We start from the raw sequence: 23,091 nt of genomic DNA on the forward strand, positions 1-23,091 counted from the left end.
AAAAAAAAAAAGTAACAAAAAAGACACACACACACAAATTAGCCGGGCTTGGTGGAACACGCCTGTAAACCCAGATACTTGGGAGACTGAGGCAGGAGAATCCTTTGAATCTGGGAGGTTGGAGGTTCTGGTGAGCCGAGATTGGGCCACTGCACTCCAGCCTAGGCAACAGAGTGAGACGCTGTCTCAAAAAAAGAAAACAAAAACTAGCCAGGCATGGTGGCGTGCACCTGTAATCCCAGCTAACTCAGGAGGCTGAGGCAGGAGAATCGCTTGAACCCAGGAGGCAGTGGTTGCAGTGAGCCGAGATTGTGCCACTGTACTCCTGCTTGGGTGACAAGAGCGAAACTCTGTCTCAAAAAAAAAGAAATTTGGCCAGCCTAGGCAACATAGGGAGATCTCATCTCTACAGAAAATAAAAAATTAAAAAAAAAGTTAACTGGGAATGGTAGTGTGCGCCTGTGGTCCCAGCTGCTCAGGACCGTGAGATGGGAGGATTGCTTGAGCCTGAGAGGTTAAGGGTGCATTGAGCTGTGGTTGTGCCACTGCACTCCAGTCTGGGCAGCAGAGTGAGACCGTGTCTTAAAACAAGAAATTTGGCTAAGAGAAAAAGTGAGAAACAAGGCAGCAGCTAGAAGGAGATGTTGGGGTCAAAAAGGAAGGTTTTTGCACTCCATTTTGGGCAGCCGAGTGAGACCGTGTCTCAGAACAAGAAATTCGGCTAAGAGGAAAAGAAAGAAACAAGGCAGCAGCTAGAAGGAGATGTTGGGGTCAAAAAGAAGAGGCTTGAGCATATTTGTAGGCTGGGAATAGTGACTCATTTACAAAGTCAGTGGAGAGGGAGATGTTTATGATGTAGGAGTAAACAATATCAATTGCTGGAGCAAGGCTTGGTGGGAGATGAAGACAAGAGTACAAGTGTAGGAGTTTGGTTTTGGGCAGGAGAAAGGAAGTCTTCTAAGTATGCAAATATAGATACATTTGTAGTCTTGGAGATTATAGAGAAATTCAGATACTTCCTATTAACAACTTTATTTTTAGTAGAATAGGTGATGCTTTCAGTCACTGAGAAGAAGCTAGTAATTACTTACTAAGTGTTTTTTTTCCCACCATATGGAGGAGGTACATTTGGGTATCAGACAAGAGGAAATAAAGGGCCCAGAATCGTTGTGCTAAGGAATTTGAATTTTATTTTTAGAATATGGAAAGGTATTGAATATTTTGGAGTAGCAGAACTGATGTGATCAGAGTAATATTCTCAGATGTTGCAAGATGTATTGCAATGGAAAAGAAATTAGAGTTATTAGGAAGATAAGATAGTCTGAGGTTTCTAGGTGCTAGGTTTTAAGTACTTTGCCCTTAACAGGTAATGGAAAGGCAAATAGTGTACTTATATTGACAGAGATTGTGAAATAGCCACTGTATTGTATAATAGTACTGGCACTTAGCAACAGGACGTAGTAGGCAAAGGAAAATGAGAAGGAGCTAGAGATTTCTAGCCAGGGTAGCAATTGGAACTGTGGTTTTATTGACAGAAACTGGTGAATTAGGAAGGAGAGTGAATTTTGAAAGGGAAAATAATTGTACTTTGGAGGGTCTTTTTTTTGAAGTGTTGGCGAGGCTCTATTGTCCTATGTCAGGGTCCCCAAGAGCACCAAGATTCTCTAGGAGGACTCACAAAACTCAGCCTATAATACTCAGCAAAGGAAAAAGGTACATGGGAGGAAGTCTGGGAAAACCAGGTGCAAGCTTCCAGAATCCTCTCACAGTGGAGTCACATAGTGCCTGCCTAATTCTCCCAGCAACAGGTTGTGACAACATGTGTGAAGTGTTGCCTGTTGAGGAAGCTCTTTAGAAACTCGGCACCCAGGCTTTTTTAGTTTTTATTTTTAAATAGCAACAATGACATGTTTTGATACATGTATACATTGTGGAATAATTATATCAAGCTAATTGGCATGCAAATTTTTTTACTGTGAATAGTCAGGTAGGCACTCACTGCCTATCTTCTACCAGAATTCCAGACTCCTAGAAGGAAAGCAGGTGTTCAGCATAACCATATTGTTTGCATAAATAATTTAGGCACAAGGAACTATTCTTATCAGTTAGGGGCACAGGAACCCTCTCGAAATCTAAGTTGCCAGAAGTTAGCCAGTGGCCAACCTTGCAAGCAGACCTCTAAGGATGTGCAGTCTGAGGCCTGCTATTTTAACCATTCTCCGAATGGTCCATAAGGAGAATGCTCTCAGAGCATAGTAATTCTGGAGTTTTGTCTTCTTGAGGGTTCTGTTTGCCTTTGTAGTAAGCAGTTACTGGTGAGTATTTATTGTTGTGAAGTAAAAGCCTGGGTTTAAATACTAATAGGACTGAAGAAGCAGTTTCAGCTTTTGAGAAAATTAAGTTCTGGCCTGTCATTTACTTTTTAGTTGTATTTTGACAAGGGTTTATGAAAGCTATTGTGTTACCATTTGCAGTGACTAAAATGGAAGAGAAGAGTCAGAATTATAAATAATTTTTATTCTTTTTAACATTCAGAAAAAATGATATCTTACTACTTAAAAATTAAGTTTTCATTAAGCTGGTTCTATCTTGTAGTCAAGAGATGTTTTGATAGATTTTTAACCCATTTTTGAGTATTTGAAAAAATACAATGTTTTGGTTCTTTTTTCTTTAAAATCTGGTTAAGTTTTATTTTTTAAAAGTTGAGGAATGAGATCATGTCCTTTGCAGGACATAGATTAATTTGGAAGCCATTATCCTCAGCAAACTAATGCAGGAACAGAAAACCAAATACTTCATGTTCTCACTTATAAGTGGGAGCTGAACAGTGAGAACACATGGACACAGAGAGGGCAGCAACACACACTGGGCTCTGTTAAGGGGGAACAGGGGGTTGGGGGAGAGCATCAGGAAAAGTAGCTAATACATGCTGGGCTTCATACCTAAGTGATGGGTTGATAGGTGCAGCATACCACCATGGCACATGTTTACCTGTGTAACAAGCCTGCACATTCTGCACATGTACTCCAGAACCAAAAAATTAAAAAGAAAAGAGAGGTAAAATTTGGAAGAGAGTTTAGGGAGGATGAGGCAAAAGGATCACTTGAGTCCAGAGAATCACTTAAGGCCAGGAGTTTGAGTCCAGCCTGGGCAACATAGGTAGATCTCGTCTCATAAAAAAATTAAAGAGTTTACGTCTGGCATGGCCTATAGGCAAGGAAGAAAATCCATACAGATAAGGATGCCCAAAGAAGTTGTCAGTAGCATTTGTGTCTATTTTGAAGTGTTGAGTAAATTCGGTCTTTTCCCCTTAAGACTATGTATGCTAAAGAATAATTCTTAGATTTGATAAAAGAGTGCTGTGTGTGGTAGTACTAACTACTTAAATGTTAAAAATTGATAATTTGAAAGTTTTTTCCCTGGAGATACTAATTCAGATCTACTGTAGTAAATCTGAATATACTATATTTTTCTATAGTGTAGTCATCCCTCACTGTCTGTGAAATTATTCTCAGACCTCCCTTGGATACCAAAATCCAAGGATGCTCCAGTCTCTGATATAAAATATAAAATGTTGTAGTATTTGCATATAACCTATGCATATCCTCTTGTATACTTGAAGTCATGTCTAGGTTACTTATAATACATAGTACAATATAAATGCTGTATAAATGGTTGTTATACTACTATTGTGTAGGGAATGGTGTATGAGAAAAGTCTGTACACAGTCAGTACTGATATATTTTTTTCTTTTCGAGTCTTGCTCTTTCACCTAGCCCAGACTGGAGTGCAGTGGCATGGTCTTGGCTTTCTGCAGTCTCAACCTCCTGGGCTTAAGCGATCCTCCCACCTCAGCCTCCCAAGTAGCTGGGACTACAGGCATGGGCCGCCACGGCCAACTAATTAAAAATTTTTTGTAGAGACAGGGTCTCATTATGTTGCTCAGGCTGGTGTGAAATTACTGGGCTCAAGTGATCCTCCAGCCTTGGCCTCTCAGAGTGCTGGGATTACAGGCGTGAGCCACCACAGCCAGCCCAGACTTTTTTTTTTGAGGCAGGGTCTCACTCAGGCTGGAGTGCAGTGAATCAGTCATGGCTCACTGCAGTATTTACCTCCCTGGGCTCAGCCTTTGCAGTAGCTGAGACTATAGAAATGTGCCACCACGCCTGGCTAATTTTTCTATTTTTTGTAGAGACAGGGTTTTGCCATGTTGCCCAGGCTGGTCTTGAGCTCCTGGCCTCAAGTGATCTGCTTGCTTCAGCTCCCAAAGTGCTTGGGATTGTAAGTGTGAGCAACTGCACCTGGCGCCAGATGCACTTTTAAAAAATATTTTCAGTTTGCAGTTGGCTTAATCCACAAATGCAAATGCGGAGTGCTGACTATGTATATACTGTATTTTTCCTAGATGTACGAGTTTGCATATACCGATATGCCATGAATAAAGTGGGACCATGGTGAAAAAGGAGCATTTGATAAGTATCCTGGAAAGAAGTCCCAAAATTTAAAGGAAAAACTTGTCAATAATTATTTATTTAATGTCTGTTGAGTGCTAACTAGGACAAAGCCTCACAGAACATTCACTTTTGTTTGGCCTCATCTAGAGAAGACTTGCCAGTCACGTTATGTTTTCAGTTAAAGCAGTATATTACTAAGGATAAGGATTATGGTCATTAAAATTTTTTATTGGTGTCTTGTCTGAATATAGAGTAAATGAAGAGTGCTTTGCACTGACTTGACATGTATCAATTAACTCTTCCACAGATATCTTCACAGTCATCACTTCTTGGAGTTGGTTACCTTGCTTCTGTCAATTCCAGTAACAAGTGCTCACCCTGGTGTGCTGCAAGCCACAAAAGATGTTTTGAAGTTTCTTGCACAGTCACAGAAGGGTCTTCTTTTTTTTATGTCGGAATATGAAGCAACAAATTTATTGATACGAGCTCTGTGTCACCTTTATGATCAAGATGAGGAGGAAGGTCTCCAATCTGATGGTGTTATTGATGATGCATTTGCCTTGTGGCTACAGGACTCAACACAGACATTGCAATGTATTACAGAACTGTTCAGCCATTTTCAGCGTTGTACAGCCAGTGAAGAAACTGACCATTCAGATCTCTTGGGAACCCTGCACAATCTTTATTTGATTACTTTTAATCCTGTAGGAAGATCAGCTGTTGGCCATGTTTTTAGTCTGGAGAAAAATCTCCAAAGTCTTATTACTCTAATGGAGTACTATTCCAAAGAAGCCTTAGGGTAATTTCCTACTTACTCCTTAAATTTTCTGTGATGTTAGAAAATCAGATTAACTAATGGTCTAGTTTCTTAAAAGAAAGTGTTGTTTTGAGAGGGAAAAAACTATAGTTTTGATGTAACACATAACTTGTTAATTAAAGGTTAGAGTGACAGAAATCTCTAAAATATAAGATGTGGCTATAAAGTAATATAATGGACTCTTTAGCACCTTCCTTCAGTTACCCCATGGTGTTAAAGATTGCAACTGTAGTACCCTCTGCTCTTTTATGTAGAGGGGAATTCTAAGGCACAGGAATATGTACCTTAAGGTATATATTCCTTTTATTCCTCTTACACTCTCTTGCTGGCTCCTGCCCTTGCATTCTAAACCATGCTCTGGATTCAGAATTGCTTTGACTAGGTGGGTGAATTGAGAATTATAATGGTTTGAAGAGCCTTCTTGGTAGGGCAGAGGGTTTTAGTGTATGAGAAGAGAGACATGCCTTATTTCTGGTTCATGTCACACAAGGCAAATGGCATCCAGATAACTGCCCTCACGGTGAGGACTTGGTATATAATTCCTTGAGTGACGGATCTTTTGTGGGGTGCTTACAAAAAGCAAACAGCAATGACTTCCATGTCTAGCTATATCTTAACGGGTTTATAGTGGAATACTGAGTATTGAAGGCAGGTAATCATACTCCTTCCTATTTATCCAGATTGGACAAATATTTTGAAGGAGACTAATGAAGTATACTTCCTAATCTTTCATTGCTAATGAAGTATACTTGTTAATATTTCATTGTTTTTTGATCTTATTTCTTAATAGAATTTTACTTTCCATAGTGATATGTATGCTTTTTTATATACTTTTAAGTAATGGTTTCAGGTGCATTGGATATGAACTGTAAAATCTGATTTCTTGTCTTCAGACAGTCATGTTTTATTGTAAATTTCCTTGATCTCTTTAAAGCCAAGTAGAAGAAAATATTTTAAAAATTGTTCCTAAAAAATTGTTTTTGTATCCAAAACTTAAAAACCTTATTTTGTTTCAGTGATTCCAAATCTAAGAAGTCAGTAGCTTATAATTATGCATGTATACTTATTTTGGTGGTGGTTCAGTCTTCCAGTGATGTTCAAATGCTAGAACAACATGCAGCATCTCTCTTGAAGCTTTGTAAAGCAGATGAAAATAATGCTAAATTGCAAGGTATGGTATCTAAGTTATTTTAAGCATTTGTAATATGTGAAGGAACAAACTTTTGAATATCTGTAATTAGTCCTTCATCATGTTTTGATAATATACATAGTAATACTGTTTTTAACTTCCTGAAATTACTTTTTATGAAGATAGTTTTTAAAAACTAAAGGTTGATAAAATATTTTAGTATATAAACAAAGTAGTTTTTACAACTACCTTTTCTGGAAAGTCATGAAAATTGGTGGTTTGTTGAAATTTCTAATCAAAATGGAAGAGGTAGGTTAAAGACAAACTCAAGGCCGGGTACGGCGGCTCATGCCTGTAATCCCAGGACTTTGGGAGGCCAAGGCAGGTGGATCACCTGAGGTCAGAAGTTCAAGACCAGCGTGGCCAACATGGTGAAACCCCATCTCTACTAAGAATACAAAAATTAGCTGGGCGTGGTGGCACACGCCTGTGGTTCCAGCTACTCGGGAGGCTGAGGCAAGAGAATTGCTTGAACCCGGGAGGCGGAGGTTGCGGTGAACCGAGATTGCACCACTGCACTCCAACCTGGGCAACAGAGCAAGACTCCATCTCAAAAAAAAAAAAAAAAAAAGACTCAAAAGTTCAGTTTTTGGGTATAGTTTTCCTCTGTGTGTTTTGCTGTGTATGTATTTCTACATAAAACACAAACTGCAACTTAGAAATCTAATTGTGGAGTAACACATTTGTGCTATCCTCAGAAGTAAAGAATAGTAAATATGACTTATTTTTTTAAGTATATAAATGTATATTGAATGACATTTATGGGAAACCTTATGTGGGCAGCCTTGAAAAGTTTAATATACCTAATTACAAGTTTTAAATTATTTTATTTTGGTTCCTCATTTTCTGACCTTATCAAGTAGAAAATTTGATAACATTGAGTAAATACTGTAAAAAAGGTTTAAAATAGCATGTGGCCTCTTCTTTTCTTTTTAATCCTAAATTTTACTTGTGATATCTCCAGTAAAAGTTGGATAGTAAACTCAACTTCCCATTCTGGGAATAGCTTTTTTCCCTGAAGAATGCATTTATAAAAGGAGGGCACACAGTGTCTTCAAAGGTATTATTAGTGCTTTAGTACTTTTTCAGGGTGTTGGGTATTCTGGTATTTGTTTTATTATTATTTCTTATATCTTTGAGCAATATATTCTATATATAAGAAAGAGTTAGTTTTAAAATGCATGGGGAAAATTGTGTACAGCTGTAATTCTTGTGGAGGAGTGTAGAACTAAGGAAAGACCTGGCTACTATTTTCTATTTCCTATATGGCATCTGGAACTGGTATTTCACTTTTTACATTAGAGTGCTTTTCTACAAACATTTTTGGTGATAGAATATAGGAGTTATGACATAGCTTCTGGGAGAGTTTTGAGTTTGTTTGCAGTAAATGGTAGATTTTATTTGTGTTTATTCTATAAACAGAGTTTGCTGTCATTCTTTTGGGGTGATAGTAATTTTATAAGGGCAAATTTGGAAGTTGACAAAATTAAAATTTCATGTTAGAGGAAAAGGCACTCAGCAAAATATCTCCCCTTGGGTTTGATTCCTTTAGAAATTAATGAATTTTGTTTATACTTTTTTTGGGTGGGTGTGAGAGGCAGTGGCAAAGATAGGTGAATAAACACTATGTTACGTTAATTTATAAGCAGTCTATTTTGTATATATATACATTTTTTTGAGACAGAGTCTTGCTCTGTCACCAGGCTGGAGTGCAGTGGCGTGATCTCGGCTCACTGCAACTTCCTCCTCCCAGGTTCAAGCGATTCTCCTGCCTCAGCGTCCCCAGTATCGGGGACCACAGGTGCGTGCTGCCACGCCCAGCTAATTTTTGTATTTTTAGTAGGGACTGAAGTAGGGATGGGGTTTCACCATGCTGGCCAGAATGATCTCGATCTCTTGATCCTGTGATCCACCTGCCTCAGCCTCCCAAAGTGCTGGACCCTATTTTGTAATTTTTTAATATTGTAAATTGTAAAAATTAATTTTAATTATATAGACTAAGCATTTAAACATCTAAATTTGCAGAAATCAGATAACTAAGAGTAGGCACTTCTTTCATTTTAAAACTAAATTGTTTAAAACTAAATTGTTTAAGGCAGTGGCTCACGCTTGTAATTCCAGCAGTTTGGGAGGCTGAGGTAGGTGGATCACTTGAACCCAGGAGTTTGAGACCAGTCTGGGCAACATGGTGAAACCCCATCTCTACAAAAAATACAAAAATTAGCCAGGTGTGGTGATGCAAACCTGTAGTCCTAGCTACTTTGGAGGTTAAGGCAGGAGGATTGGTTGCGTCCAGGAGGCTGAGACTGCAGTGAGCCATGATCACACTGCTGCACTTCAGCCAGGGCAACAGAATGAAAAACTTGTCTAAAGAATTAGATACAAGTTGTAATCCCAGCACTTTGGGAGGCCAAGGCGGGCGGATCATGAAGTCAGAAGTTCGAGACTAGCGTGGCCAACATGGTGAATGAAACCCCATCTCTGCTAAAAATACAAAAATTAGCCGAGTGTGGTGGCAGGTGCCTGTAATCCCAGATACTCAGGAGGCTGAGGCAGGAAAATTGCTTGCAACCAGAAGGCAGAGGTTGCAGTGCGCCCAGATTGCACCACTGCACTCCAGCCTGGGCAACAAGAGCGAAACTCTGTCTCAAAAAAAAGAAGAATTAAGTACAAGTCCATCCCTGTATGAAATTTAGATGATTGAAATCAACATGGACCTAATAATGTTTTTCTTTGGAAAAAATATTTACTTTCTTTGTTATAAAGCCTTCTATTTTTAAATATTATAAATTATTATTTTTCTTTTTAAGAACTTGGCAAGTGGCTTGAACCTCTGAAAAACCTTAGATTTGAAATTAACTGCATCCCAAACTTAATTGAGTATGTTAAGCAGGTAAGTGTAAAACTTAAAAGTGCTTTGACGTTTTGAAACTGTGTGGTAGTATATGGTGATACTGCATTGAATCACTTGTGTAGATAATGTAGACATTGTTAAGTGTCCTTGATTGATTTATTAGACTTTGTAGGTACAGATTGGTATATGCGTATAGATGGATGTGTGATTATATGCATATATGAATACACGTGCACATAACCCTGTGTACTGTACTACTTTTCACTACTGGATTCTGTCCTATTTTTTCCCTCTGAAATGGAAATAGTGTCACCTACAATCTTGATGACATTTATAAGTGTTTTAAATGCTGTAGTCACGTAACATATAACTGTTTCAGCTAAATGTTATTTCTCAAAAAGAATTTCACTCAAAATGTTTACGTAAAAATTGATAGGGCCCATTCCAGATAATTGCAGTGGAGGCTGGTTCTCTTTGTTAATTTGGGATGGTTACATCTGCAGTTGAGATAATTCATAACAGTTAAAATTCATAAAACTCATAATGCAGTTTTAAAATTTTACATTCAAAACTTTCATCTCTGTTCCTTAGTCGAGTCATTGTGTAGCATAGGAAGGAAAGTTAAAAGCACTCATATATGCATAAAAAGTTCCAAGTTAGAAGAGCAGAATGGATCTTGAATTCTCTCTCTCATTTAGCAGGTGAAATCTGTGCGTGAGTGTGTGTGCACACGCATGCATGCACATGTGTGTTTGCGTGTGTGTATGAGAGAGAGAGTATGTAAGCCATCTTGGTTTTGGAATTGCAGTGTATATTATTAAAATAATTTTCGTATATTGTTTAATTTGTTGCTGTTGGGACCCACAGCAAAGTGTTGTTTGGTTTTATCTGCTTCAGATTTTTCTTTACTGATTTCTCTGTCTTTGTCTTCTTGTACTGCAACTCTCCTAAGAGTACTTTTACTTCCTGTGGTGCCGTCATATTCTTCCGTGTTCTTAATCTGAACCTCAAATGACATCTAGAACTTTTCATTACATTTTCTTTTATTCAGGAGAAGTACAATTAATATCCTGTAAATTTAGATGGTCATGTATTCTGGGTACTTGTGCATGGTTGAATGAATATTAACAAGATGTTCAATAAATGGCGATGGTTTGAGTAAAACTGTTTAATCAGTAAGAAATTTAGATGTAGAAATGTGAATTACATGCTGTAGTTAAGAGTTGATTTTTATGTAAACCTTCGTCCCATTAATTATGATTATTATAAGTGGCTCTCATCCCAACATGGACTATAAAAAGTTGATCCAAGACTGAAACTTCACTCTATGTCTTCCTGCTGCTTTATGTAATTTGTGGAATTACAAGGAAAAGGATTAGAATAAAAGAAAAGCTAAATTGAGATAGTAACTTTTTTTTTTTTTTTTTTTGGTCTAGACGCTACTATGAGCTAAGAGATAGTAATGTTTTTTGAATGTTATTTCTTCCAAGGTTTTTTTTTTTTGAGATGATGTCTTGCTCTGTCACCCAGGCTGGAGTGCACTGGCTCAATCTCGGCTCACTGCAGCTTCCACCTTTCAGATTCAAGCAATTCTCCTGCCTCAGCCTCCCGAGTAGCTGGGATTACAGGCACGTGCTACCACGCCTAGCTAATTTTTGTATTTTTAGTAGAGACGAGGTTTCACCATGTTGGCCAGGCTGTTCTCAAACTCCCAACCTCAGGTGATCCACCTGTCTCAGCCTCCCAAAGTGCTGGGATTACAGGCGTGAGCCACCACACCCAGCCCCAAGTTTTTAAACGATTGATAATGCTGTTCTGTGAAAGCTAAGAAAACTGAAACCTAACTATTTGTTACCTAGAAACATAGCATAGGCAGGTGCTAAGGACATCGGCAATTGTATTTGTTTGTCCTTTAACCTGTGCCCCACCTGGCTACAGTATGTTAGACTCCCTTGGTATCTGCATTTAAAAAAATGTATGCCATGTAGGCCAAAAACATTCCCTGCTGCTTCCTCACTTTTGAAGGAAGTTGAGTACTCAAAGGGCTTTTTATTTTTATTTTTTTAGAGACAAGGTTTCACTCTGTTGCCCAGGCTGGAGTGCAATGGCATGATCATGGTTTAGTCTTGACCTCCCAGGCTAAAGTGATCCCTTCCACCTCAGCCTCCTGAGTAGCTGGGACAATAGGCATGCACCACCACCCCTGGATGATTTTTTAATATTTTGTAGAGGCAGGGTCTCACTATGTTGCCCAGGCTGGTCTCGAACTCCTGGGCTCAAGCAATCCTTCCACCTCAGCCTCTCAGAGTGCTGGGATTACAGGTGTGAGCCACTGCACTCAGCCTCCACAGGACTTTTTAAATATAGTTACTGCTTCATTTTTGGCAGAGAAGATGTATGAAAAGAGTATATAGAAAGTAGCCATTGTAAACTCTTAATACAGGGAGTTTCATACATTTCTTTATGTTATCTTTGTTCTAGTTGGTTCTTTTCAATGAACTTGTGCATTACAGTTTTTATTTACATAATATTGCATATAGTACAACATATGCCAGCGATCAAATAATCTTGATAAATTAATTTAACTCTAGGGCCTTATTCGTGGTTTAAATTTACTTAATAAATATATTGTATGTTCTTAACTTGAAGCTCGTATTTTTAAGTAATTCCTTGTCTGGAATTTTCTGTTGATCTCATGGGTACTAAGAAATGTAATATTCTGTTCATTTTTATTTTTAAAGAATATTGATAACTTGATGACCCCAGAAGGAGTTGGCCTTACCACTGCCTTACGTGTTCTCTGTAATGTTGCATGCCCACCACCTCCTGTTGAAGGTAATGTGGCTACTGTATTTTAAAAACTATGATTCTTAAGCCTAGAATAAATATCGTTTATTAAATATTTAGTTTAATAATTATTAAACGTCATTTAATAATGATAAATATTTTAATTAAAGTAAATATCATAATAAAAATCATTTATTATAGATGTAGTAAAAATCATTTATAAATAAATATTAAATATTTAGTTTAATAATAATTCTTAATCACTTATTAACATATATGTAATTAGTTTTGTTTCTTTTCCTTATCCTATATAAAGGTCAACAGAAAGATCTGAAATGGAATCTTGCCGTTATTCAGCTTTTTTCTGCTGAAGGAATGGACACATTTATTCGAGTTCTGCAAAAATTGAACAGTATTCTGACTCAGCCTTGGAGGCTCCATGTCAACATGGGGACTACCCTTCACAGAGTTACTACTATTTCAATGGCTCGCTGCACACTCACTCTTCTTAAAACTATGTTAACAGAACTCCTGAGAGGTGGATCCTTTGAGTTTAAGGACATGCGTGTTCCTTCAGCACTTGTTACTTTACATATGCTCCTGTGCTCTATCCCCCTCTCAGGTCGTTTGGATAGTGATGAACAGAAAATTCAGAATGATATCATTGATATTTTACTGACTTTTACACAAGGAGTTAATGAAAAACTCACAATCTCAGAAGAGACTCTGGCCAATAATACTTGGTCTTTAATGTTAAAAGAAGTTCTTTCTTCAATCTTGAAGGTTCCTGAAGGATTTTTTTCTGGACTCATACTCCTTTCAGAGCTGCTGCCTCTTCCATTGCCCATGCAAACAACTCAGGTATCACTTCCATATAACATGCATCTTATAAATGACTGCAGTAACACTTTTTAAAAAGCCAGTGATTTTGTTAAAAAACAAAAACCCTCATCTCCCTTCTTCCCAAAAAGACATAAAATAACCGGATGAGGGGGAGATAAAACTGAAACAAGTTGGTCATTGAGGAAATATGGGGGTAACATTTTAAATAAATTTTTGTTAAAGTGAGTTTTATTATGCTGTTATGTATGTTTGTACTTACATATTTCTGTTATTTTACATCCTTTTCCCCCTCCTTACCATGTGTTAGAATTTGCGAATAACTAGGTTGCTTCACCAATGGACTCTACTCAACTAACTGCTAACCTGAGAACAATAAGATTTTTTAGACTCATTGAATTCAAGCAAATGTTTAACTGTATAATAGAAAATTAAATGTTTTAAGCATGCAGTAAAAATGTTCTTTTCGTAACATTTCTTCCTGAACAGTTTTTGTGACTATAAATAAATATTTAAAAATCTACGTACACACACATTATACTTTTTTAACAGGTTATTGAGCCACATGATATATCAGTGGCACTCAACACCCGAAAATTGTGGAGCATGCACCTTCATGTTCAAGCAAAGTTGCTCCAAGAAATAGTTCGCTCTTTCTCTGGCACAACCTGCCAGCCCATTCAACATATGTTACGGCGTATTTGTGTTCAATTGTGTGACCTTGCCTCACCAACTGCACTTCTGATTATGAGAACTGTGTTGGATTTGATTGTAGAAGACTTGCAAAGGTATTTTCATTTTGCATAAAAAATTTTTTCCTCAAGTTATTTTTGACACATATATTTTTTTCCTTACAATTTGGAAACTAGGGTTTGTAATGCCCAGATAACATAAACATGTAAATATACACATATACCTACATATGCACACATATGTATATATGAATACTTACTCTTAAAATGAGAAAGCTTTATTTCATCATTTCATGTGCAAGATATCTTGAAGGTCTTGATTTGGGGTTTTCAAATGGTGAATCCTAAAGAAGTATTCTGATTTAAGAAAATATATTATTGGAAACCTGAATTTATAAAATTTTTGCAGTCATTGTAAAATTCCAGAGGATTTGTCATTATACCCAAGGAATTAAATGTTTTATGCAAAATTTGTGTAAGTTGATGTGTAATGAGAAATAAATATTAGTTAATGCCTTAAGATCAAGAACTTTGTTTACTAAATGTATTGATTTTATTTCAGCACTTCAGAAGATAAAGAAAAACAGTATACTAGCCAAACCACCAGGTTGCTTGCTCTTCTTGATGCTCTGGCTTCAAACAAAGCTTGTAAATTAGCTATTTTGCATCTAATTAATGGAACTATTAAAGGTGATGAAAGATACGCAGAGATATTCCAGGATCTTTTAGCTTTGGTGCGGTCTCCTGGAGACAGTGTTATTCGCCAACAGTGTGTTGAATATGTCACATCCATTTTGCAGTCTCTCTGTGATCAGGTATTTATAGTTATTTTGTAAAGTTTCTGTGTGTGTGTGTGTGTGTGTGTGTGTATGTGTATGTGTATGTGTATGTGTATTTAAGCATCTTGATGTAAATTTTGGCTGTGAATGAACAGCTCTCATCTGTTTTATTATTCCTGCTATTGTTCATGGGTTTCTCTGAAGAGCTTTTTTCTTTCCTTTATAAGATCATAACCTTGGGTAATTGCTTTATGTGTCACTGTTTCGGTATTTTTTAGGGTCTAATTCATTTTCCTTCCAATTACGTTACACAAGTCATTCTTCTTTTTTTTTTTTTTTTTTGAGACGGAGTCTCGCTCTGTTGCCCCGGCTGGTACAGTGGCCGGATTTCAGCTCACTACAAGCTCCGCCTCCCGGGTTTACGCCATTCTTCTGCCTCAGCCTCCCAAGTAGCTGGGACTATAGGCGCCCGCCACCTCGCCCGGCTAGTTTTCTGTATTTTTTTTAGTAGAGACGGGGTTTCACTGTATTAGCCATGATGGTCTTGATCTCCTGACCTCGTGATCCACCCGTTTCGGCCTCCCAAAGTGCTGGGATTACAGGCTTGAGCCACGGCACCCGGCCCATTCTTTTTTTTTGAGATGGAGTCTCATTCCGTCGCCCAGGCTGGAGTGGAAGGGCGCGATCTCAGCTCACTGCAGCCTCTGCCCCTCCAGGTTCAAGTGATTCTCCTGCCTCAGCCTGCTGAGTAGCTGAGATTACTGGCACATACCACCATGCCTGGCTAATTTTTGTATTTTTAGTAGAGACAGGGTTTCACCATGTTTGTCGGGCTGGTCTTGAACTCCTGATCTCAGGTGATCCATCTGCCTCAGCCTCCCAAAGTGCTGGGATTACATACGAGAGCCACCATGCCTGGCTACGCCAAGTCATTCTTAAATTTCATAGCTTGATTGAATTAGTATGTTCTCTTGTTAGGGCAACCTTTGAAGGCTACTACATTTTTAGTGTGTTTCAGACTACTTTGCTTATAGATGTTGGCTAACAGTAGTACTATTTTTTCCTGTTGTCTATATTACTGACTTCCGGTTTATAGTTTCATGGGTTAATGAGAATTGTTTTAACTTTTAAAGCCCATTATGATTGAGATCTTTGGAGATTTCTATGCCTAATGTCATTTTAGCTTGTCAGAATGCTCTTGCTAAGTGGTCATCAAATGTGATTTTTTATTTCAGGCAGAATAGAGTCCCACGTTGGAAGACTATTTTTCTACCTTAACAGATACTCAGTTTGGTTACCTTTAAGACCCAGGTCAAGAAAGAACTTTTTTTTTTTTTTTTTTGGTATGACTTGTTTTCACAAAGAAGGAGACCTGGTAGAAAGGGTATTCTAAGTGCTTGTACCTCAAAGTGTCCACTTGATTGGTATTTCTTATGTAATCTGCTTTGGGTTGCATGACTACATTGAATAGTCCTGTGGCATCCTAGCTGCCTTGGTCACACGAATCTCATTGATGGCCTCACTTTGCCATGTTTTCCTTCTGATTCAAGCCTTGTTTCATAGTTTTAAGCCAAGTTGAATGTGAGTTTGCAGTATGTTGAAGTAATTAAAGATGATAAAACATAATACAAAATGCTCTTGTAAAATTCAGTTTACTTCTGGCTGGGCATGGTGGCTCATGCCTGTACTGTAATCCCAGCACTTTGGGAGGCCGAGGTGGGTGGATCACGAGGTCAGGAGTTTGAGACCAGCCTGGCCAGTATGGTGAAACCCCATCTCTACTACAAAAAAACTAGCTGGATGTGGTGGCGCACATCTGTAGTCCCAGCTTGAACCCAAGAGGCGGAGGTTGCAATGAGCCAAGATTGCGCCACTGCACTCCTGGGCAATAGAGGGAGACTTCGTCTCAAAAAAAAATTCAGTTTACTTCTATAAAGAGTAGTGAGAGTTTTTAGAGTTATCATTAGCTAAACTTGCTTAGCATTGGAAAACTTGAATTTAGAAGTATATAAAAAAGTAGAGGGAACTATTTGATTGAAAGATTGTGGTTAAATGTTCATCTCCTCTATCCATCCAACTTTCTGATATTTTAAATTGTAGGGGGCTTTTTTTGTTTTTTTGTTTGCTTGTTTTTGAGATTGAGTCTGGTTCTGTTGCCCAGACTGGAGTGCAGTGGCACGATCTTGGCTCAGTGCAACCTCCGTCTCCTGGGTTCAAGTGATTCTCCTGCCTCAGCTTCCCAGTAGCTGGGATTGCATGCATGCGCCACCATGCTTGGCTAATTTTTGTATTTTTGGTAGAGAAGGGTGTTTCACCATGTTGGCCAGGCTCGTCTTGAACTCCTTGCCTCAAGTAATCCACTTGCCTTGGCCTCCAAAAGTACGGGGATTACAGGTGTGAACCACTGTGCCGAGCCTTAAATTGCAGTATTAATATATACTAAACTTTATTTCTGGCCAGGTGTGGTAGCTCATGCCTGTAATCCTAGCACTTAGGGAGGCTGAGGCGGGTGAATCACCTGAGGTCGGGAGTTCGAGACCAGCCTGACCAACATGGAGAAACCCTATCTCTACTAAAAATACAAAATTAGCTGGATGTGGCGCCACATGGCTGAGGCTGAGGCAGGAGAATTGCCTGAACCTTGGAGGCAGAGGTTGCGGTGAGCCGAGATTGTGCCATTGCACTCCAGCCTGGGCAACAGAGTGAAACTCCGTCTCAAAAAAAAAGCTTTATTTCTCTGAAAAGTTTCTTTATAAACCAAAAAAGATACAAATGAATAAATAATACAGTGTGTTAATTATTTTAGTGCAAAATACTTTTTACCTTTAACCTTTTGAAAACAGAAACTGTATTTACTGCAATACCGAAAGAAAAAAAATTTTTAAAGATGTTGTTTAAAAGTAAATCAAAATATTTAAATATTTATTCCTTTAGGTGTATATCCTTGTATTAACTTTTTTAAAAGGGAAAAGTAATTTCATTATTCTTAATGTGTTTAAGTATATGTTTGGGATGGAACAGTAGCAACAATATTTTAATGAGATAGTTATTGAATATTAATTGCTATGTATTTCTCAAAAGTGCTAAGTGATGGTGATAATCATTTAAAAAATTGATTTTTTTTCCCCTGCTCCTCACAGGACATTGCACTTATTTTACCAAGCTCTTCTGAAGGTTCTATTTCTGAACTGGAGCAGCTCTCCAACTCTCTACCAAATAAAGAATTGATGGCCTCCATCTGTGACTGTCTGTTGGCTACACTGGCTAACTCTGAGAGCAGTTACAACTGTTTACTGACGTGTGTCAGAACAATGATGTTTCTTGCAGAGCATGATTATGGATTATTTCATTTAAAAAGGTAATGATTTATCTAATTTAATATACTCTCAGATTTAATTTTTTCATTCTGTCACTGCCCACCCACCCCACATTAATTCATACCTATTGTAGAAAGTTGAAGAAATGATTTCTTTCATGGGAGAAATTTTGTGTGTACGGAAAATATTAATTAGCAATGAAAGGTCATGCTAATAATAGAATCTTTTATTAAAGATAATAAAATGAATAGATACACAAATTACTGTGGGCATGGTATGGTATTTGGAAGGAAATCTCACTGTTCCAGGGATGGTAATTCATGCCTTAAGGTCTTTGTTTCGTTGTTGTATCCTCAGAGGTGATGGATGCTAGAGGGATTTTATAGACCTTAAAGCTAAAATGCAGATTCTGTGTACAGTTCCTCAGTATCCATGGGGAATTGGATACCAAAATCTATAGATGCTCAAGTCGCTTATATAAAACGGTACAGTATTTCTCTTATATACTTGAAATCACCTTAGGTTACTTATAATACAGTGTGAATGTTATGTAAATAATTGTTTTGCTGTATCTTAAAATTTGTATTATTTTTTATTCATATTGTTATTTATTTATTTATAATATTTTCATTCCATGGTTGGTGGAATCTGTGGATGCAGAATCCATGGGTATGGAGAGCTGACCATATTTTGTTTTCTAGAGGAGTGGCTGGGACAAAGTTAATCTGAAATTATATAAATAGCTGAGCATGGTGGCTCATATCTATAATTTCAGCACTTCAAGAGACTGAGGTGGGAGGATCGCTTAAGCCTGGTAGTTCGAGACTAGCCTGGACAACATAGGGAGACCTATCTCTGTAAAAAAAATTTACAAAATTAGTTGGGCATGGTGGCACACACCTGTAGTCGCAACTACTTCGGAAGCTGAGGTGGGAGGATTGCTTGAGCCTGGGAGGTCAAGGCTGCAGTGATCATGCCACTGCATTCTAGTCGGGGCAACAGAGCGAGACCTTGTCTCAAAAAAAAAAAAAAAAAAAAGAAAAAGAAAAAGAAGTGATACAAACCTCAGACTGCTCACTGTCAAGTATAATTTCAACTCTACTGTAATTTTTCTGTCCATGCCCTGATGTTTTTCTTTGCTAGGAGAAGGAAGAGGGAAGATACCCGGCTAGTACTTAGATTTATTAAACTACATGGGATTATGAGACAGTAAGGATGAGGAAACATACTTTTGCCTCTTTCTCATTAATTCTTGCAGCACTAGTTGAAAACTTACATTGCAGGTACTGTGTTTGGTGCTGGCTCTTCCTTTCTCCAGCTCCTTGTCCTGACATACCTGTGTCTTCTGTATTTGCTCTCAGTTGATGGCACCTGCTTCACATCCATTCCTCATGCTCTGCCTCCATCCAGTCTCTCACCAAAGCCTTTAACCTTTTTCCTGTTGCCTAGATACTTACTCTATGTCCTTTGAAACTCATCTCACACACTGCACTTCCACAAAAGCCAAAAAGCTTTCCTAGTTGGGTTAGGTACTCCCACAAATATTCTTCGTATACCTGTGCTATTGTATTATCTATGATTTTGTTGGGTTTCCTAGACTTAATGTTTCTAGTCCTTTTTTCTTTTTTTTTTTTTTTTTTTTTTTGAGACGGAGTCTGGCTCTGTCTCCCAGGCTGGAGTGCAGTGGCCGGATCTCAGCTCACTGCAAGCTCCGCCTCCCGGGTTTACACCATTCTCCTGCCTCAGCCTCCGGAGTAGCTGGGACTACAGGCGCCCACCACCTCGCCCGGCTAGTTTTTTGTATTTTTAGTAGAGACGGGGTTTCACCGTGTTAGCCAGGATGGTCTCGATCTCCTGACCTTGTGATCCGCCTGTCTCGGCCTCCCAAAGTGCTGGGATTACAGGCTTGAGCCACCGCTCCCAGCCTCTAGTCCTTTTTTCTTATCTGTAACCTTGTCCTAAGTCTTCTTAACCTATTCCCTTTTTCCCTTTTAACCTTTATCTCTCTGCTAAGCTCCAAGTAACCCATTAATCTACTTGATATTTCTACTTGACTGTCTAATGGCATCTCATTAAGTCCTGTGGATTATTTCTCCAAAATACATCCTGAATCTGATCCCTCTTCTCCACCTCTGTAGCTATTACCTTTATCCAGGCCACTATCATTTCTAGCATAGCCCATTGCAATAGCCTTCTAATTGGTATCCTTGCTTCCACCATTTGGCTTTCTAAAATTCATTCTCTCAGAAGCAAGAGTAATCTTTTAAAACTTAAAACAGGATTTCTGCTGAAATCCTTCTAATGGTTTCCTATTGTACCTCAATTAAAATGCAAACTCTCTATAATGATCTGTAAGGCTTTATAAAGTCTGGCCCTGAGTCATCTTATAGCCCTTTTATCCTCACTTTTTGTTCCCTTGTCAGGCTTATTCCTATCTCCAGGCTTGTTTGTTTTGTCCTAAAATGTTTTTCCCCTAGATTCTTTGATGACTTACTTTATCACTTCATTCTGGTATCTGTGTGAATATATTTCCTGTCTAAATAGCCTGCCTTTTGTGTCCCTGCTCATATTTTCCACTGCATTATATGGATTTATACATCACATTATATGGATTCATTTCTTATTTGCTTGTCTCCCTCACTAGAATATAAGCTACATTGACCACACTCCCCAGCACCTAGACACCTGGTACCTAGTAGGCACTATGAAGGAATGAAAATACATACTAGATTCGTCTAGTCCACAGACATTTATTGAATGCCTTCTTTGGACCAGGCACTGATTTTAGGTACTGGGAATTCAGTTAAAAAAAAAAAAAAATCCATGCCTTCTTGGTGCTTTCACTCTACTGTGGGTTGACAGACAATAAATAAGTAAATAAAATATATAGTATGTTACAGAAAAAACATAGAATATGGAAGAAGGATAGTAAGGGTCAGAGGTGAGGATGGCAGATGCCATTTGAAATATGGAAACTTGATCAGGGAGCTCCTTGCACTTGCTAAAAAGGTGACCCTTGAACAAAGATGAAGACCTGAAAGAGGTGAGGAACAAAACATGCTAATATCCTGGAGAGAACAATTGCAAAAAGCATGCCTCATATGTCTGAGAAACAATTTAAAACAATAAATGTGTTAATTTATATATGTTTTTGAGAAAATGAATTCATACTAATACTTGATGGGTTTTTTTGTCTGCTTGTTTGTTTGTTTTGAGATAGGTTCTAATGCTGTTGCCTAGGCTGGAGTGTAGTGGCGTGATCTGGGCTCACTACAGCCTCCGCTTCCCGGTCTCAAGCACTTCTCCTGATCCTCCTTCATTTGCATGAAAAAGACATTTCATGCAAGTTAAAAAAGTTAAAAAAAGACAAAGAAGGGTATTATATAATAATAGAAGGCCTTGTCCAATGGGAAAATAATACAATCCTAAACATATATGTGCCTAACACTGGGCTTTGAAATTTATAAAACAATTAATAATAGACCTAAGAAATAAGATAGACAGCAACGCAATAATAGTAGGGGGGACCTTAATACTCCATTGAAAGCATTAGAGAGGTCATCAAGACAAAAGGCAACAAAGAAACAATAGATTTGAATTATACGTGGAACAAATGGACTTAACAGATAGATACAGAACATTCCATCCAAAAACCACAGAATATACATTCTACTGAATAGTGTGTGGAAATTTTATGCACTACCTCAGCCTTCCAAGTACTACTACAGGCACAAGCCACCATGCCTGGCTAATTTTTGTATTTTTTGTAGAGCTAGGGTTTCAACTGGTGCCCAGGCTGGTCTTGAACTCCTGGGCTCAAGTGATCCACCTGTCTCTGCCTTCCAAAGTGCTGGGATTATAGGCGTGAGTCACCACACCTGGCCCATACTAATACTTTGATCCAGTACCAGAAGTGAATTCTAGCATTTTCCCTTTCTTGATTATTTTATTCTCGAACAGTGAGAAATTCAGCTCTCATTATCTATATTTGCTTATTTGTTTAGCCCTAATTTACAAATGAAGAAGCAGTCTCAAACTCATTACTAAACCATACTCCTGTGGGAAACAAATTGAGCAACAGGAGTACAGTGTTTGTATACGGTTCTTTTTGTCTATAACCTTTGTATATCCAGTCAAAAAGTTGTTTTGCAAAGTTATTTATGTCAGCTTCTTTCTTCGCTGTCTCCTTCAGTTTGGTTATATGGTTCATTTGTAATACAGTTGGATTCATTGGTCATAGTCTGCAGTCTTTTTTTTTTTTTTTTTTTGAGATGGAGTCTTGCACTGTCACCTGGGCTGGAGTGCAATGGTGCCATCTCGACTCACTGCAACCTCCGCCTCCCGTGTCCAAGTGATTCTCCTGCCTCAGCCTCCTGAGTAGCTGGGATTACAGGTGCCCGCCACCACACCCAGCTAATTTTTTGTATTTTTTTTTCTTTTAGTAGAGACAGGGTTTCACTGTGTTGGCCAGGCTGGTCTCGAACTCCTGACCTCGTGATCCGCCTGCCTCAGCCTCCCAAAGTGCTGGGATTACAGGCATGAGCCACTGCACCCAACCCCTTATCGATTTTTAAAAAAATTATATCTAGTTGAATTTATGTTTTATGGTGTACGGTTCTATGTGTTTTGACAGATGCTTAGAGTCATGTAATTTGTTCTTATTGGTGACTAATTTTCTAGCAATCTGGATTGTTTTAAGATTTTGGTGGTTATGAATAAAGCTTTGCATACAGGTTTTTGTGTGAATCTCAGTTTTCATTTCTCTTGGGTAGACACTTAGGAGTGGGGTTACTGGGTTGTAAGATAGGTGTATGTTTAACCTTAAAAGAAACTACTAAACTGTTTTTCAAAGTAGAGATACCATTTTTCATTCCCACCAGCAGGGTATTAGAGCTCCAGTTGCTCCTCATCCTCACCAGAAGTTGGTATTGCAAGTTTTAAAATGTTAGGCATTCTAATAGGGCCCTAGTTTTTGATAGACCATGGAAGTATGACTCACTTAAAGATTGTGTGTAGTGGTTAGTAATTGGTATAGTTCGATTTTGAACCCATGCTTTTCCCATTAATATTTTTATTTTTGAATTTAATCTATTTTTCTTTGTTGCCCAGGCTGTAGTGCAGTGGCGCAATCTTGGGTCACTGCAACCTCCATCTCCTCGGTTCAAGCAATTCTCCTGCCTCAGCCTCCCCAGTAGCTGGGATTACAGGAATGCACCACCATACCTGGCTAATTTTTTGTATTTTTAGTAGAGACGGGGTTTTACTGTGTTAGCTAGTAACATAGTAGGTTGGGATCTCCTAACCTTGTGATCTTCCTGCCTCGGCCTCCCAAAGTGCTGGGATGACAGGTGTGAGCTACCGT

General features: G+C 38.3%; 1 protein-coding gene across 1 annotated transcript in view; it reads left to right on the forward strand.

Moving 5' to 3' along the window:
- The window catches only part of KIAA1429 (KIAA1429 ortholog), a 66,820-nt gene that overhangs the window by 29,983 nt on the left and 13,746 nt on the right, over positions 1–23,091 (forward strand). The window contains exons 9-16 of the mRNA XM_011937020.1: positions 4,762–5,253; positions 6,288–6,442; positions 9,271–9,353; positions 12,056–12,149; positions 12,418–12,962; positions 13,494–13,729; positions 14,196–14,448; positions 17,553–17,770. Coding sequence (XP_011792410.1) covers positions 4,762–5,253; positions 6,288–6,442; positions 9,271–9,353; positions 12,056–12,149; positions 12,418–12,962; positions 13,494–13,729; positions 14,196–14,448; positions 17,553–17,770 — 2,076 coding nt within the window. The remainder of the gene's footprint in view (positions 1–4,761; positions 5,254–6,287; positions 6,443–9,270; positions 9,354–12,055; positions 12,150–12,417; positions 12,963–13,493; positions 13,730–14,195; positions 14,449–17,552; positions 17,771–23,091) is intronic.

Source organism: Colobus angolensis, unplaced genomic scaffold (genome assembly GCF_000951035.1).
Source record: "Colobus angolensis palliatus isolate OR3802 unplaced genomic scaffold, Cang.pa_1.0 Scaffold16, whole genome shotgun sequence".
NCBI classification, from domain to species: domain Eukaryota; kingdom Metazoa; phylum Chordata; class Mammalia; order Primates; family Cercopithecidae; genus Colobus; species Colobus angolensis.